The sequence below is a fragment of the Megascapheus bottae genome, chromosome 17, assembly GCF_031878675.1.
Source record: "Megascapheus bottae isolate mThoBot1 chromosome 17, mThoBot2.hap1, whole genome shotgun sequence".
Lineage (NCBI taxonomy): Eukaryota > Metazoa > Chordata > Mammalia > Rodentia > Geomyidae > Megascapheus > Megascapheus bottae.
This window is the reverse complement of record NC_143525.1, coordinates 32675841-32693314: the sequence shown is the minus strand read 5'-3', so window position 1 is coordinate 32693314 and position 17474 is coordinate 32675841. Positions and strand designations below refer to the sequence as shown.

At 53.9% G+C, this 17474-nt stretch overlaps 1 protein-coding gene across 1 annotated transcript; it reads right to left on the bottom strand.

Annotated features, from left to right (window-relative positions):
• Window positions 1-5196: 5196 nt before the first annotated feature.
• Window positions 5197-6333, bottom strand: Sp6 (Sp6 transcription factor). The gene has a single exon (XM_090351676.1). It carries the CDS (start codon window positions 6331-6333, stop codon window positions 5197-5199), a length of 1137 nt encoding a protein of 378 aa, XP_090207802.1.
• Window positions 6334-17474: the final 11141 nt, after the last annotated feature.

Below are 17474 nucleotides of genomic sequence, written 5' to 3'. Positions count from 1 at the left end.
CCATAGCCAGCATTTATACAATGTATCTTTTGCTCTATAAAGCCCTGTAGGAGGGGCCCGGAGTTTGGCCTAGTGGTTAAAGTGCTTGCCTAGCATGCATGAAGACCCGGGTTCGATTCCTCGGTACCACATACATAGAAAAAAGCCAGAAGTGGTGCTGAGGCTCAAGTGGTAGAGCTCTAGCCTTGAGAAAGTCCAAGGACAGTGTTCAGGCCCTGAGCTCAAGCCCAGGACTGGCAAAAAAAAAAAAAAAAGCCCTGTAGGAGTGTATATTAGTGTATATTATATACTTCTAGGGTTTGCAGTCAGTCTGTAGAGGTTTGGGTAGTATGCACACTCCAGCAATGTTAATTCTTCCAATTTGTGACTATGGATCATTATTCTGTTTTTTTTTCCCTTCCTTCCATTTCTTCCATCAATCAGTTTTCAGTTTTCAGATATTTCCCCTTAGTTAATTTTATACCTATGTGTGTTTTTTTTTTTTTAGGTCGGTGATGGGACTTGAACTCTGGGCCTGGGCGCTATCTCTGAGCTCTTCAGTGCAAGGTTACTGCCCTGCCCCTTGAGCCACAGTGCCACTTCTGGCTTTCTGGTGATTAGTTGGAGAGAAGAGTCTCAGACTTTTTAGTGCCAGGGCTGGCTTTGAACTGAAATCCTCAGATCTCAGCCTTCTGAGTAGCTAGGATTACAGGTGTGAGCCACTGTGCCCCGACATACCTACGTTATTTCCTGTAACTGTTGTAAATGGGATTATCTTCTTGATCGAAAAATATTGTGTTGTTAGTATATGGAAATGCTATTGAGTTTTGTGTGCTGGCTTTGGGTTGTGATTTTATTCCTTTATTTGTTGTGAACAGTTTCTTGGTGCAGTTTTGTCCTTAAAATTTATTTGAAACCTTATCTAACTGCTAGTGTGCTAAAGGATCAGACATGCTAGGAAAAACAGGATGGGGATGGATGTTTCTGGTGTATCATGCAGGAGGGCTGGTGAGGTTATCATCAAGTGTGTCATTCCAACAGCGAATGTCAATGCTCTGGGCCCACAAACATGGGCGACCCAAGCAGTGTGCAAGAAGCTGTGCTTCCCTGAATGACCGCTGGGGGGCAGGTGCAGGCAACAGGAGGAGGAAGATTCAGCATTCCATTGCAGCAGCTCAGCGAAGAGGCTTCGTTTCCAGGCTGCCTTCTGTGTCAAGTTTCCGTTCCTAATCTCATTCACCCACCCTAGAGGAATTTTACTCCACTTTGGAGGCGGAGAGTCGTGGGATCAAAGAGGTCACCCAGAAGGTCAACCCAGAGGTGCTGCTTTCCTTAACTCTCTCTTGGCTTCTTCAAGATCGTTCTTTCTAGGTGCCTCATTTGAGGGGTCAGAGGTGTCCATGGGCTCAGTGCGGTGGGGGGGGGAGGGGGATAGGCCTAGGCCAGACAGGCAGCGTTGCAAACAGGCAGGCAAAGCATCAGAGCCCCACCAAAGGCCCCCGCTAAGAATGCAGGTCAGCTGGGAGGAGCTGCAAGGGGAGGAGGGGCGGCATCTGCCCTGCCCAGACAGGCCCAGCCAGCCCCACAGCTGCCCTCTGGTACCCTGGGGGCAGGGACTGGGGGGTGGGGAGGAAGGGACCTGGAGAAAAGAGGTTCCTAGGGTCTAACTTCCCCCACCACAACTAAGAGACTGAAGAGCAGCCCCACAATTCTGCCTCAGGTGGGAGGTGGGGGGGAGGGGAGGTGAGCCTGCCACCCCCCCACAACCGTTTCCCAGGCTGTCAAATCCAGGAGCAGTTGGAAACAAAGAATTCATGTCCCCAAATTCAGTCATTTTACTCCCTAACCTCTAAATCACCCTGATGTCTTCTGTTCTAAGGTTGTTGTGAGATCTGTCCCAGGATCATCCAGATAAAGAAAAGGCTGAACCAACCTGGGAGCCAGATTTGGCTGGAGAAATGGGGTTAGGGGTGAAGTGGAGGGAAATAGGAATTCACTAAGTATGAAGAGGAAAGTACAGGCTCCTCCCCTGCCTCTCAAGAGCCAAGTACAGGTCCTCCACCCTAGCTTTGTGGCTCTGGAGTCAGAGTTTTTACTCACTTGATGTGAACTAGACAACAACTGAGTACCAATCGCTGAGGAGCTAGGGAGCCATGTACCACAGATGGGCATTTCTATGCCTCTCTGAGAGCGGGCACCGTAAATCCAGCGAGGGTATGTCTGTCAGCACAGGAATTGTGTAAGTGTGGCAGGTCTCTAGCTGGGAGTTGTAGTAGCAACCTTTCCCTCATACTTTCCAGTTGGGCGGTCGCCCATCAGATATCTTGGCTGCCTTTCATCGCCTTGTCTGTGATAGGGATCATCCTGGGTGAAGAAATCGCTGTCATTCACCCACACCTTGCTCACAGCCAGAGGGACTGGCTGCCACGCATGCTCCCGTGGGGTGCAGGAAAGGAGCCAAGAGACCTGCAATGGAAGGGAAGGATCCCCGTCTTAGGGTTATTGTAGGGAGGGGAAAGAAGGAACATTTTGTGAAGGAAGCAACTATGTACAGGGAGCAATGGACCAGGTTGACAGCTCTCTACCCAAGGGAGCCCTCCCTCTAGACGCCCCCCCACCCACCCAAAGGTAGGATCAGACCCAGCCAAACGATGAAGGTGGCAGGATCAAAGGAGAAAATGTTCACTTGGCAGCCCTGTCTGAGGGATACTGAGTCAAAAAGAAAAGCAAGCTGGAAGACAAATGAAGCAATGATGTGGTGATGACTTTATTGTTGCATAAAAAACACAGGCTGTTTCTGCCTCCTCCTCCCTCCCCCCCCAAAGTGGGTTCACAGCAGTTAAAAGAAAAAAAAAATCCTACATTTTCCTCTAGGGGGGCTACCTAGAAAGGCAGCCAAGAAACCTAGATCTATGAAAGAGGGGGAGCAGAAGAAAAACTACCCAAAGCCCTACCTGCCTAGCTTAGGGCTCAGGGCCTCTAGAAGGGGGAACAGCGGAGTCCCCCCACACCACCACCACCCATGTGGGAGTTCCCCCTTAGAAGGGTCACTGGAAAAGACTGTCTTGGTAAGGCAGGGAGGGGGTGGCCAGTTTCGATGGGTGGAGGAGAAAGGCATCCTACACCCACGGTGCCCTCCTTTCTCCCCCTTTGCACCTGGCCCGGCAACCTGCTGGCATGACCAAGGTGGCTCCTGCCCTCAGCCCTCTCCCTGAGGAAGGAGAACTCTGGGTGGGTTAGCAGGAAGTGGGCAAAGAGGAAGAATAAAGAACCTTACTTTTTAAACTACCCTGTGAGAGGGGCTCGGAAGTCCCACAGGGAAGTCACCTTGTCCCTTTCCAGCAGGAGCCCTAGCAAACCCAACCTTCTCCCACCTGGGTTACCAGCCTCTGCTTCCCAGACAGCTCCCAGCCCTTGGACTGGGCTCCAGCACCCCCAGGAGAGGAAGAGATGCTATGGATCTAGGCCCCAGACCTTGGATGGGGTGAACAAGATGGGGTCTCAAGGAGACCCCAGGCTCAGTAGAGAAATACACACATACACACACTCGCAGGTACACAACACACACATATACACATGCCCTAATATTAAATAAAATACCCTTTGCTTATAACTTAAAAATCAGTACATAACTAATCCCTGCAGAGGGTTCTGGGTGGAGAGAGAGGAGCGAAGGGAAAGGGGGGTCAGAGAGACTGAAGACCCGATACCTTAAGCCAGGGAATACCCCGGCTCCCGGGTCCTGTGGCTTGCCAGACCCTTCCCCAGATCTGCTTCTTCTCCCTCTGCCTGGCTCAGCTTCCACTGGGCGTCTCCCCTTCCCACCCCGGGGATCAGAATCCAAATGTAATTCTAGCATCTAAAGGGCATGGGAGGGGTGGGGACAGTTTCCTGGAATCCCTTCCAGCGGGAGGGCCACTCCTTCATATGGAAGGGGAGATGGGGGTGCATAGTGAGGCAGGGAATGGAAGGGTCAAACTAGGGAGCCGAGCCTAGCTTCTCAGTGAGCAGAAGAGGCTAGGCAGGTGCAGTGCCTCTATTAGGAGGAGGAAGGCCCCTCACTGGGACACTCCCATCTGAATCCCAAGCCCTCTCCCTCCATCCTCAGATGGAAGGCAAATGATGGGGACCCAGGGACAAGGACTGTGTCAGTTCAAGAGCTGGTGCTACTGGATGCCTAAAGACCCCTGTGAGATTATCTCCAATAAACTTCAGGAAAAGCTGGAAGTGGAGCTGTGGCTCAAGTGGTAGAGCACCAGCTTTAAGCAAAAAGCAGCTCAGGGACAGCACCCAGGCCCTGAGTTCGGGTTCCAGGACCCGCACAAACAACAATAAAAACCCTACCTAAGGTAATCCACTGGGAACCGAATTTGATATCAAAAATAAAAACAAAACACAACCAAGTGTTATGGCTGAATCAGAGTTGAAGCAGAACAAGGTTCTGTTCCTTCTATCCTCAGTCCCAAATCCCTTTCCTTTCCTAAGAGAACTTGCTCACACCTTCCCCTCCCCACATCTAACTCTGTCCCAACCTCACAGCTTTGCCCCTCACCTCGGGGGCTCCATCACACCAAGTCTGAAAAGGTTACTAAGGAGGAGCAAGCATCTCTAAAACAGCATGCTACACAGACACCCCCTCCCACCTTAGGGGGGGACCCTCAACCTCCCCACCTCAGCCCCCCCTCCAGAAAACCCTTGGGGCAGAAGCGCTAGAAGGGGGATGAAAGGGCCTCGGGCCGTGGGGTGGCTCTGCCAGGCGCTTTTATGTCCAGGCTCCCAGGCGCTACGGACGTGTCAGGACAGCTCCCCCCAGCAACCCCGACCAGCCCCGAACTCCGCCCAGCTCCCAGCCGGTCCCCTCCACCACCGGAGGCCACCGGGGTGCCCCGTCCCAGCCGCCCAGACCGGAAGGGTGCCGGGGAGAGTGAAATAGTGAGGAAGAACGGAGAGGCATGCGCAACCCCTAAAGCTCTGTCAACTGCACCCCATCCTGCCCCAGCGCCCCCCCAACAAACAAAACCCCTAGCGCCCCTCGTCTCCCCGTGCCCCCCATCCACCACTTTTCCTCCCCCTTAATAAATAACCATCCCTCTCCTCCCCCTGACTCAAGGACATCCCTAAGGACATCGGACTAGGGGGGACTCTTTCGCGATGACTCCAGCAGCCCGGCGAGGAGGTGGCACCCCGGGATGGGGGGCGGCGGCGGGGAGGGGGCGCTCAGTTGGAGGGCGCTGCGTTGCTGCCCTCGGTCTCCCGTTTCCCCTTGCCCCCGGAGGGCTCCACGGTGGCCCCGGCCTTGGGCTCGCCGGGGGTGGCTCCCGCGGCCTCCTCCTTGGCGCCCTCGTGGGTTTTCATGTGCTTGGCCAGGTGGTCGCTGCGCATGAAGACGCGGCTGCACACGGCGCACGGGAACTTCTTGGTGCCCGTGTGCGTCTGCAGGTGGCGCTGCAGCTCGTCGGAGCGCGTGAAGCGCTTGCCGCAGAAGAGCCAGTTGCACACGAAGGGGCGGTCGCCGCTGTGCCAGCGCAGGTGCGCCTTCAGGTGCGACGTCTTGGCGTAGGCTTTCCCGCAACCGGGGATGTGGCAGTTGTGCAAATGCTTCTTCTTGCCCCCGTCCGGCCCGCACGGAGCTCCCAATCGCTCCGCCTCCAGACAATTGGGGCAGCGACACACCGTCTGGCCCGAGCTGCGGGGCACCGATCGGCGGGAGCCTTTGGGCCGGGCCGCCGCATCCAGACTGGAATCCAGACCCTGGGACTCTGGCGCCGCGGCTTCCAAGACTTTAGCCCCATCCGGGGGCCCCAGGAGGTGCTGCCCTCCGGCGGCCGGGAGGAGGTGGTGCGGGTGCGGGTGAGGAGGCGGGGCGGCACAGAGCTGGTGGTCTCCGACGTAGCCCCCCAAGCCAGCCTGGAGCGCCCCCGGGTGGCCAGGTGAGGTCAGCGCACCCTGGGTATGGGGGAGGTCCATCCAGCTGGTGCCGGGATGAAGGTCCCACCACGAGCCATCTTCGGTGCCTGGGTGAGTGGGCCGGAACCAGGATTCGTAATGGTGTGACATGTCCGGCTGCAGGAGTTTGGAAAAGGGTCCCGGGGCCAAGGGACTATCGCTTTCCAGGTCCTCGCAGGTCACCCGCGAGGAGGCTCCTGGCAGCTCATAGCCCTGGGAGAAGTCTACCTCCGGGCCCAGCGGGAGGCTCTGCAGCTCCCCAGGCGGCAGCGGGGAGGGGTAGTCCCCGGCCTCCGGGCTCGTGTGGCCCTGGTATGTTTGGAGGGGCTGCAGGTCGAGGCGCGGCGGCGAAGCGTGAGGCGCGTCCGTGTGCTGGCTGCCCAGAGAGCCGCAGACAGCGGTTAGCATTGCCGGGGTCCGGGGTGGGTGGGGTCAGGGACACCTTGGATGGAAGCTACGGGAGGCAAAGAAGAGAAGTGAGGAACGGGGCGCTGGTGGCTCACGTCGGTCATTCATCCTAGCTACTCAGGAGGCTGAGATCTGAGGATCGCGGTTCAAAGCCAGTTAAGTCCGCGAGACTCCAATGAACCAAGTTGGGGGAGAGCGTTAGCCTTGAGCAGAGAGCTCAGGGACAGCGCCCAGGCCTTGAGTTCGAGCCCCCACAACACACACACACACACACACACACACACACACACACACACACACACACACACACAATGAGTAAAATAGCCGGCACACTTTCTCTCCACCGAAGTGTGCAAGGGTACTCCTCTGAGCCAGCACTTCCAATCGGTTGTTCGGGAGTGCAAGAAGGGTTGAGAACAGAGTCTCCCAGAAGCACAGGATTCTGAACCTAGGACCCAGATCATAGCTGGAGCTGGGCTGGTTCCAGGATGGTGTAAGAACCGATCCTACCCCTGCCTCCCCCAACCAGTAGGAGAGTTAATGGCATTTGTCCCCTGCAGACATGCTGCCAGCTCACCGGGATGATCTAGACTTTCCCTGCTTCCCCAGTTTAATTAGGACACACACTGGAGAGGAAGGCTCCTCCCAAAATGGAAAGCTTGAGGTCTGCAGGTCCTGAACTTTAGAAGAGTGAGCCCCCATACCACTGCCAATTCAGCAGAAGAGTATTTCGTCTCTGTATATTCTTCCCCTGCTCCCTGCCTGGCTTGGGTGACTATGCCTCAAGAAATCCACTTCCACACGTCTCTTTGCAGTGTAGCTATGTGCCAGCTTTAGGACAATTGCTTCCACCGGAGAAAGCCAAGTCCTCTTTCCTGCCCTTGATCCAAAAATGCTAGCCAACTCTAGCTGTTACCGATGCCCATCTTCAAGCAAAGAAAAACCCAGGAACAAGAAAGGAAGGGTCAGCTTCCCTGGAGAAGTGACTAGCAACTCAGCAGGGGATAACTGACAACCCCCTTAAGAGAAGTAGGATCCCAATCCAGAAAGAGGAGGGGCTGTAAAATTCTAATCACAGGCTTAGTAATCGCTGGGCAATTCTTGCTCTTAAATAAGTAATTTTTTAAAGCTACTCGGATGAGTGTAATACACAGCGCTATCGACAACAAATTCCTATGGTAAAAGAAAACCAAATTTGGAGTTGTGATTTGAATAGGGGTGTCGATTTATCCAATCAGAAAAAAAATGTACCATACAGTACTGTGTGGTCTGTAAACCAGGTTTCTGGGACAATTGATTTATAACTTTCTCTAAACCACTAGAAACCTATAGGCCCAGCAGAAACCTGAACACCCAGTAGGAGAGTGATGGCCCAGGCTTGTAAACCTGAGGTAGAAAGATGGTGAGCTTGTGAGCTTGAAGCCAGACTGACCTACACATCAAGACTGTGTCTGAGAGAGAGTGTGAGCCCTCATCCCTTTCTCCACCACCTATCTGTAATCGGAAGTCCCCAGTCTTCTAGCCACCTCTCCAAAAAGCCTGGGAGCCCTGCTGGGGCCTTCTCTAATGGTGGGGGAGAAGACCAGTCACTTAGGGATCAGCTCCTCCATTTTTTTCCTTCTCACAGCAAGTCTCAGGTGACCCGACCACCTTTTGCCTCTGGGACTAGGGAGAGACGCAGAGCCGGAGAGAGCCAGGGCGCCTACACAGGCTCTGGCAGCTTCACCACAAGAAAGGAACAGGGTGAAGTAGCAGGAACGGAGCCCCAGGCCGGGGCGGGGCAGCCCAGAAGGGGCTGGGCGCGAGCAGCCAGGCCTGGGACCCTAATAGCTTTTGGCGCCTGGGAATTGTCCCTCCAGGGACTGGGGAAAGGGGGCGGGCGGGGATGGGGAGAGGAGGATGATCCAGGCTCCAGTGTCTTCTCCGGACAGAACTTGAGAGCCCAGGCCAGGGGTACAGAGGGCCTGGTCCCAGGATTTTAGGAAAAGAAAGGGCAGGGCGCGCGCTCCCGGGCTTCCCGCTCCTCGCTTCGGGGTGGTGGGTACAGACACCCTATGTCCACCGAATCCCAGCGCTCGGGCCGCGACGGGGCCTCCCCTTCCCTCGATACTCAGTGTCTAGTCCTCCGGTTGTCCCAGTAGCTCCAGTTTCCCCAGTTTCCTGCCACCTCGGTCTCTCCGGTCTCTCCCGTCCTCTGGGTTTTCCCTCGATCCGGGGTCTCAGCCCCTCCGATTCTTTCCGCCCCCACCCCTCCAGCACCCGAGGCGGCTGCGAGGCGTTCGGGGCGCGTTTCCCCATCCTCTCCAAAGGGCGCAGCCCGGACCACCCAGACCGGGGCTCCTTCCTACCTGGGAGGCTGCGCTCGGGCTCCGGGCACCGCGGGCTGGCGCGCTCACAGGCGGGCTCTCATGAGCGCTGCGCTCGGACCGGCTCTCCGCGGCGAGGGACTCAAGCCGAGGGCGAGCAGGGGCCACGGCCAGACCCGACGGCGGCGGGAGGACGGAGGGAGGGCGGGAGCGAGCGATCGAGCGAGCGAGCGAGCGAGGCCGGCGCCGCCCGTGACTCACCGCGCTCTGCGGCCGCCCGGGCGCTCCGCTCCTTTTTCCTCCCAGCTCGCCGCCCCGCCCACCTCACCTGCGGCCGCCTTTAACCCGTGCGGGCTCGGCGGGGCCGGGGAGAGGGAGGGCGGGCTGGCTCCTCCCTGATCCCCTCCACCACCACCACCACCCCCATCCCTCGGGCCAGGGAACCTGGCGAGGTGTTCCCCGAATTCTCGAGACCGGCTGAGACGGGGTAGCAAGGGCTGTTTGGAGGCGGGGGGGGGGGGGGGGGCGCGGCTCAGGCCTTGCGGTGGAGGGGGAGAGGAATGATGGAGGGGGCGGCCCGGGGGGGGGGAGATGTTCAAAGCCACCCTTAGGGTACTGTTGACCCGGGCAGCTTTTCCTCACCCTTTCTCTCCACCGCCACCCCCGGCAGCGCGGCGGGGACGGTGAGGGCCGAGAAGGAAGCCGGGCTGCCGGGTGCCGCGGGTGCGACCTCGATCCTCGCCCGTCCCTTCTCTCCGCCGCCCTCACCCTGGCTCTCCCCACCGTTCCGGTTCTCCCCCTCGGCCGCTCACCTTTTGGGGTGGCCATTCCACCCTCCCCCGACGCCCCCCACTCTCCAGCCTCCGCCTGCCCCCTCCGCTCGTCCCCCAGAGGGTCCCCGCGCTCTGCCTCCACCTCCCCTCGAGGTCGCACCCCCCCCCAGCCCGAAACCCACCTCCTCTCCCGGCGTCGAGGGGCTCGCCCCCCCTCCCCACCCGGTATTCCGAAGGCTGAGCGGGCGCCTGAATGGCCCCCCGAGAAAAGGGCTATTTGGCCAAATCATTGGGATTCTCTTCTCCGAGTATCTGACTGGGGAAAGATATTGCCTTCCTCTGAGGGGAAAAACAAACAGCAGCCAAAACAAAACAACAACAAAAAAACAACAACAGCAAACGCACACGCCCGGCGTGCAAACGGTCGGGGAGAACGGCGAGGCTTTCGGGGATCTCACCCCAAAACGCCCCTCAAGATTGAGATCGGTGAGGCCCTGGGACCCGCAGCTCCGCTGGGTGGGGACCCGGGGACCCGGGGACCCTCCCGGGCCGCTCCCGCACCCCCAGCTCTCCTGGTCAGCTCTGTGGGAGTCGGACGGGCTCTTCCCCGTTGTCTCCAAAGTCCCAAATTGACCTCTCCCCTCCAAAAAGGGGATTTCTGATTAATTTCCGTATTTCTTTGGTTGATTGGGTCGGCTTTCTTTATTTTCGTTTATTTATTTTTTTCTTGTATAGACGGTTGCCTGGAGTCAGTCGGGTTGCCATTTAAACCTAATGCAATTTCACCCCTTTTACATTCTCTATTCTACCCCCATTGTTTTATCAGACTTGTAGCCCCACGTGGGACACGGTCGAAGTGTAATCTTTGAAAACTAATATCTCCTGTGTCCTCATTCATAATCCACATCCAGTCAAAGTCCCATTCATCGGTGCATCTCCTACCTTCCTTCCTTTCTCTCTCCTTCCCTCCTCTTCCTTTCTTTTCTCCTTCCTTTCTTCCTTTTCTTTCTTTTTTCGTTCCTTTTTTTCTCCTTCCTTTCTCTTTCTCCTTTCTCTTTTCTGTCTGTCTGTCTTTCTGATACTGGGGTTTTAATTCAAGGCCTCATGCTCATGCTTGTTTGGCTGGTGCTTTACCACTTGAGTCACACATCCAAGTCCCGATTTTAACTGATCATTTGAAGACTTTTCTTCAAATAATGCTTTTCTTCCAGAATCTGGATTCTTTAGCTCTCGGGCTCCCAAGTATAGCTGGGATTATAGATGTGAGCCACTGGCATCTGGCTGCTTTCCTTTCTTTTTAAAGTTCGATTTCCTCATCTGAACAGCCCAGGTACAAGTTAGGTAGGGAAAACCCCTATGAAAAATACTAGCCAGTGGCCCGGCCCACACCTATAATCCCAGCTACTCAGGAGGCTGAGGTCTGAGGATCGCAGTTTGAAGCTGCGCAGAAAAAGTCCAAGAGACTCTTATCCCCAGTTCACCTCAAACAGCCTAAAGTAAAACTGGTTCATGTGGCAGAGTATTAGCCTTGGGCTCAGGGACAGTGCCCGTGTCCCAAGTTCAAGCTCCAGTACTGGCACACACACACACTCCTAGACCCTTGGGGGCACCTGTTAGGCATAGGGTAAAGAGAATATATATATATCCTTATTATAAATATTAAATAAATCCATTCTCAAGCAGATTCCCAAAGATCCCTGGAAAAAGTTCTAGCCCCAGCTCTGTCCTGGCTAACCGGACTCTAGTGGGTCACATTGTTCTAAGCCTCAGTTTCCTTAGCCACCCTGGTGGCTGAAGGATGGGGGTTTGGACGCTGTCCAACATCAGAGATGGAAACTTCTGATCGCGTCGGGATTTCCATCTTCTTTCCGGTAATTAGGACTCCACGATGTTAGTCACAAAGACCCGCTCCAGGTCATCCTGACAATGGCTAAATTCACCCTCTCTATCAACACAGCTGAATCTCAGCTCACTCAGCCTGCACTTCTGGATAGTGGGATTTGTATCCCAAGTCACAGCCACTTCTAGAACACAGCCAGACGTTCATCCAGTCCACAGTAGAATCTTTGAGCAGACTTAGGTGATTCATTTCTGGGTTAAAAATGATTAGACCTTTCCCCACTTCTGCCTTCCCCTCCTGGCCACCTGCTTTGTCCCATGTACTGCCACTAAGGGTGAGTGCTAAAGCCAGCACTGGGTGTCTGACCGTAGATGAGGAACAGTCACTTTTCCCATTTCAGGTGCTGAATTGTCTTATCTTTGCAGTAGCGTTGTCCATCTTTTTCCGAGAAAACAGCAGGGCAAAAGGATGGCAGACATCCTGCCCCTCTGTACCCATGCCCCACCCCGACCCTCAGCCATCTGGGGGCTCCCCTGGTCTCCTCCCCTGCATCTGCTTTCCCCTCGTCAGCACCAAGTACAGCAGTAACAAACTCATCCCTGGGAAGTCCCAGCTGTTGTCTCCCTACCCTGCTTATCGTAATCTTTCTCTCAGGTTCCCCTGGACTTCTTTCCTCCGCTTCCGACCCTTGCAGTTCCCATTTCCTAGATCTGCCAGTGGATGGTCAGAGTTGGATACTGATGTGACTGCTAAGGTCACCACATTCATATTCTTCCCCTGACTCCAGATTCAACCATGCTATCCCCACCACACACACTGAGATCTGCCTAAGGTTTAGACACTTCTGCCCCTCTCCGATTGATTCTCCAAAATATTGATCTCCCATTCCTGACACACCTTTCCCTTTCAAGCCTTTTGTAGAGTGAGAGTGATCCCTTTCTTGGTCTATCTGCCCATACTAAGTAGCAGTTATTTACTGAGCACCTACTATGTGCGCTCCAGGTGCTTTTACACAAACCTCCCTAGTTCTCATGAGCATGCAACAAAGTAATTATTATTATTATTCCCAGGGTACAGATTGGGAAGCAAAGGATCAAAGAAGCTAAATGACCTGCCCAAGATTACAGAGCTGTTAAGAGCCAGAGGAGGAAACTGAGTCCAGAGAAGTCAGGTTTGCAAAGCCCACATTCTGCCTGCTTCTTTATCTGGCCTTACTAGGACAGAGGTGGTGGCCCTAGGAATCTGACTGCTTTAGACCCTGAGAGGGGAGGGGACAGTGGAATTAAATTCATCTGAGAATGGAACCATCTACCATCCTGCCTGATAGCCCAAGTCCATCCCCTTTTGAGTTGCTGGGATGAGACACACTCTATACTAGCCTTCCCTTCTAAACCTCAACTTTCCCATGTAATTTGCACTGTGTCCTGTTAAATAGGGCTCCTCCTAAAAGTTTAATTCAAGCTCACCTTTTAGTGGTAGAGAAATGTGCACCTGAGTAGACTGAAGGTCACACAGAAAACTAAGAAGCTGACAGGACTCTAAGACCCGGTTCCTTGTTTCCTAGCTGCTCATTCTCCTCCACTCCTCACCTCCAGGCTGCATTTCCAGACCAGCAAGCTGGGACTCTGAACTCCTGGACATTCTCCTTTCTCCACCCAATTCTCCCAGGTGTCTAGAAAACCAGCACAGTCCAGAGTGGAGGGGATCAAGCCATTTTCTTTTATCCATTCAACGAACACTTAAAGGAGGGTCTACTAGGAGCAAATACTTGGGTGCCAGTGCTCTTATAAATCTAAGGGTCAATTAGCATTATGCATTCCTTTTCTGTCTACAAGGCAAACCCCGCTGAGAGAGTGCACTTATACCTTGGCATGTGTGTGCACCACAGGCCAACATATGCCTATGTGACCTCTCTTCCGTGTGCTCAGGATACGTACGTGCAGGCATTTCTTCCTTTGCCTCTCTGTAGGTATGCTGTCATCATTAACCTGTGTGGAGAGTGTGTTTGCCTAGTGTACTACCCTTTCTTTCACACGGAGGTACCTCATCACAAGAATCAACCACACGTTTCTCTCCCTCCAGGCTCTCAGCCCAGACTAGTCTAAAGATCACAGCTGGAACCCTGTAGACATTCTCCCCTCCTCCTCCCCCCAGAAAAACCCCACCCTCCTGTCACCCTCCCCAGTTGAGAAAGAATCAAGCCTAGATCCCTCTTCAGAGATCTAGCCTTCATGGAAAGTCCTCTGTACGAGGCAGGGGAACAGCCTCTCTTACCAGTCCATGGAGCCCAGAGCTGGCAGCGGCAGTGAGGGACAAGTGGGGGGCGATAGGAGAAGCAGGCTTTATAAAGGAGGCGACAATCAGAGCCAAAGGGGGAGGTGAGAAATTCAGGCAAGGATGCTGCCAAATCCTTACGGCCTTGGAAGCTTTTAGGATAATCCAGGAAACAGTCCCCCCCCACCCTCCCTCTCCTGGGGGAGTTGTAGGGGGTGAGATCTGAATCTCCCAAGTCCGCCCGGAAAGGGAGGGGGGCGGCAGGGGTGGGGGCGGGGCTGGGGAGCAAGACTTTCTTTTCCAGAGTTGGATGGGCAGAGGGACAGCGTGGTTCTTGTGGCACAGAGGGAATGAGAGCATTGGTAGGGGAGAGAGTACAGGGGGAGCTGGAACCCTCCAACTCCCCCCCCACACACACACTTTTTGAGGTTTTTCTCCATGGATTTGGTGGGAAAGACAGTTGTACTTTTAAGACCTGAAACATGGATACAGCTACAAGCCAGCCCTTCCCTGAGGAGCTGGACATCTGAGTTGTAATTACTTCAGCAGATCTCCCCTGCCTCTGTGGGGAGGGGAGCCTCCTTCCGTCCCCCACCTTTTTCAGGTCCCTTTCAACTTGTATTCCCTCTGGAGGATCCAACTCAGTCTACCTTTTGAAGCTGGGGTGGGGGTGGGGGCGAGAGGACACCTGTGACTCTCTCCTGTAACCCTAGCTACTCAGGAGGCTGAGATCTGAGCATCACAGTTCAAAGCCAGCCTCGGCAGGAAAGCCCAATTACCCCCACACATAGCGGGGGAGGGAGAGGACACTCTTCCTGAGTTGGTATGCACTGGGCTGTATGGACTAGACTAAAGGGTTATCTAAGACAGAAGCAGGGCTCAGCCCAAGGAGTTTCAGAGACAGCCAGATGCCCAGAACTACTGCAGAGGAGAGGCTGGAAAAGTGACCTGGTGAAGCAAGAGAGAGCGTGGAGGTGAGATCAGGTGAGACCCTCACAGTCCTCATTCGGGGGTGGCAGATGGGCTAACAGGAGCATATTTTGCAGCAGCAATGGCCCAAAGGCCTGGAAGGAAATCTGAACAAGACCCATGTCCCACAGTTCTTTGAAACCAGACATGCTAGGCACTGTAAGCTTCAGAAGACACATGGCCTCAGGGACTTTTCAAGGGACTTGTCCCTTTCTTGGCCCATTGCCCCTTCCACTGAGGACAGGCATTTCCATGAACCCTATGAATATTCATTTACTATCCAGCATCCCAGGGCTTAACCCCCTCTCTTAGGAACCTTCACCCCAAACTTCTGCCTCCCCTCCTTCTCCCCCCAGTAATCCTCAGACTGGGGATTCCCAGTCTCTTCATTAGCTTTTCAGTAATTATCTTGTAAAGGTCCCAACAGGTTCTTCCTCTCCCCATTTCAGAGATGAGAACACTGAGGCCCCAAGAGGTAAAAGTGTTGCAGAAAGCCACCCATCACGCTGTGGTGGAGGGCTTAAGAAGCTGAGCTGAACCCCTTCCTTAAATCCTCAGCAAAACTGAGAGGCCGGGGTGGCACAACTCCCTGAGGGAAGCCAGGCGTCAGGACCGAGGCTGGCTCCAGGGAGGGGCTTCCCTGTCCCACCCCACCTTTCAGCCCTGAAAATCTGAAAGGGAGTGGGGGGAACGGGGATAAAGGAGGAACAAGCTAAAGAGACCACACAGGTGGAGTAAATAATGTTAATACAGGAGCATTATCACCAGGGCATTTCCTCACGGATAAATGTCTCAAATACCAAAGGATGCCTCCAAATTATAGTTAATTACAGAGTTGATTTGCATAAATTATAAGGTGAGCATACAAATTCTTTCAATCGGTTCCATATGCTTAGGTAGCAGGTCCAGTCCAGAAGATGGGAGAATCTTAGGGTGGTGGGGGGAAGTTTGAAAGAGGAAAAAGTCCCAGCCCTAGGCCTGGACCTGTAAGGCTCACACAGGCTTTGGGCCAGAAGAGGGTGCACCAAGACCCTGCCTGATTTGTGGAGAGGGAGACAATGGCAAAAGACCCCCTTTCTTCCCAGTTTTTGCACCTCCCAACAATGTGGCATCCCACCACCAATGAGAGATGTTGAGAGAAGTAGGAAAGCCAGGGATAGGGTCTTCCGGGCCAGTTCTCCGAGTAGGAAAGTGGGAGTGATCCTGGGTCCTGGCTCTGGTCCTTGAGGAAGCAGACAGAGGGGGTGCGAGGAAGCTGAAGATCCAGTGGGGTTAACGGTGGATTCAAGTGGGTCTTGCTCAGAGCCTTCCCTGAATCCACACACCTCCCCCATCTCCAGCTCTCCCAAGCCAACCCTGGATCTCAAGATTGATGTTGCCGCTGCCCACACCTTCCAGGTGGCTCCTGGACGGCTCAGACTCCCAGACTCTTGTCTCCAGTGCCTGGGCCCATTTCCTCTCCCCTTGCCTCCCCCAGCCCCCCCTCCTCCCTCCACCCCTAACTGCTAAGACTCCACTTCCTCCTCCAGCTCTCTAATTTTTCCCTTCTTCTCTCCCTCCCTCCCTGAGTCCCCATCTTTAGTCCCAGAGGCTTACCTTCTCCTCTTCCCCCGCCCAGCCCCTCCCCCACAAGTCTCAGCTGTTGACTTTCCTTTTCTACACTCCAACTGCCAAATGTCCCCCCAGTCTTTTTCTTTCCCCCCAACCTTGACTGCATTCAAATCTTTGTAGTTTGTCTGTGTACATACCCTAAAGATGAAACTATTGGATTAATTGGGGCAGAGTTGAGGTCATTCAGGTATGTATGGGTGAGAGCTTGTCTTTGTCCTCTTATCCTGGAGTCAGAGGGCTAGATAAAGAAAGCGCTAACCCAGGGCAGGGAGTTTGGCCTAGTGGTAGAGTGCTTGCCTAGCATGCACCCAGTTTGATTCCTCGGTACCACATACGTAGAGAAAAGCTAGAAGTGGTGCTGAGGCTTAAGTGGTAGAGCTCTAGCCTTGAGAAAGTCCAAGGACAGTGCTCAGGCTCTGAGCTCAAGGCCAGGACTGGCAAAAAAAAAAAAAAAAAAAAAAGCTAACCAGGCATAGTGGCTCAGCCTGTAATCCTAGCTACTTAGGAGGCTGAGATCTGAGGATCTCAGTTTAAAGCCAGCCCAGGCACTAAAAAGTCCGTGAGACTCTTATCTCCAATTAATCACCATAAAACCAGAAGCGGTCCCATGGTTCAAGGGGTAGGGTGGTAGACTTGAGCAGAAGACCTCAGGAACAATGCCCAGAGTTCAGTCTCATGACCCAAAAGGAAAACAAAAAAGAAAGAAAGAGAGCAAAAGAAAGAAAGAAAAAGAAAGAAGGAGCTAATATAGTACTTAGTGGTGCAGTGCCAGTGGCTCACGCCTGTAATCCTAGCTACTCACGAGACTAAGATCTGAAGATCCAGATTTGAAGCCAGCCAGGGAAGAAAAGTATTGGAAACTATTATCTCCAATAAACTACTCAGAAAAAGCCAGAAGTGGGGCTGTGGATCAAGTAGTGGTACCCGGAGCACAAAGAGGCCCAGGGACAATGCCCAGGTCCTGAGTTGAAGCCCCAAGGACTGGCAATAAATGAATTAATTAATAAATAATAGTGCTTAGTACTGAGCATTTAATAAATATTTGTGGGAGGGAAGGAGATAGAAAAGAAGGGAAGAAGAAAGGGAAGAAGGCGAAAAGGATCCTAGTTTGTGTAAATTCTGGAAAAGTACTGAGTTACACGTGTGTGTGTGTGTGTCTGCTGTGGTGTTGCAACTTGAACTCAAGACCTCAGACTCTCACTTTTTTATGCTCAGGGCTGGCACTCTACCACTTGCACCATGCCTGGTCTTGCTGGTTCGTTGGAGATAGGAGTCTCATGGACTTTTCTTCCTACACTGGCTTTAAACCTGGATCCCTAGATCTCAACCTCCTAAATAGTTAGGATAACTGCTGTGAACCACCAGAGC

Bases quoted from the DNA above. Each gene is read 5' to 3' on its own strand.
- Sp6 (XM_090351676.1), bottom strand. From the start codon at position 6,333: ATGCTAACCGCTGTCTGCGGCTCTCTGGGCAGCCAGCACACGGACGCG.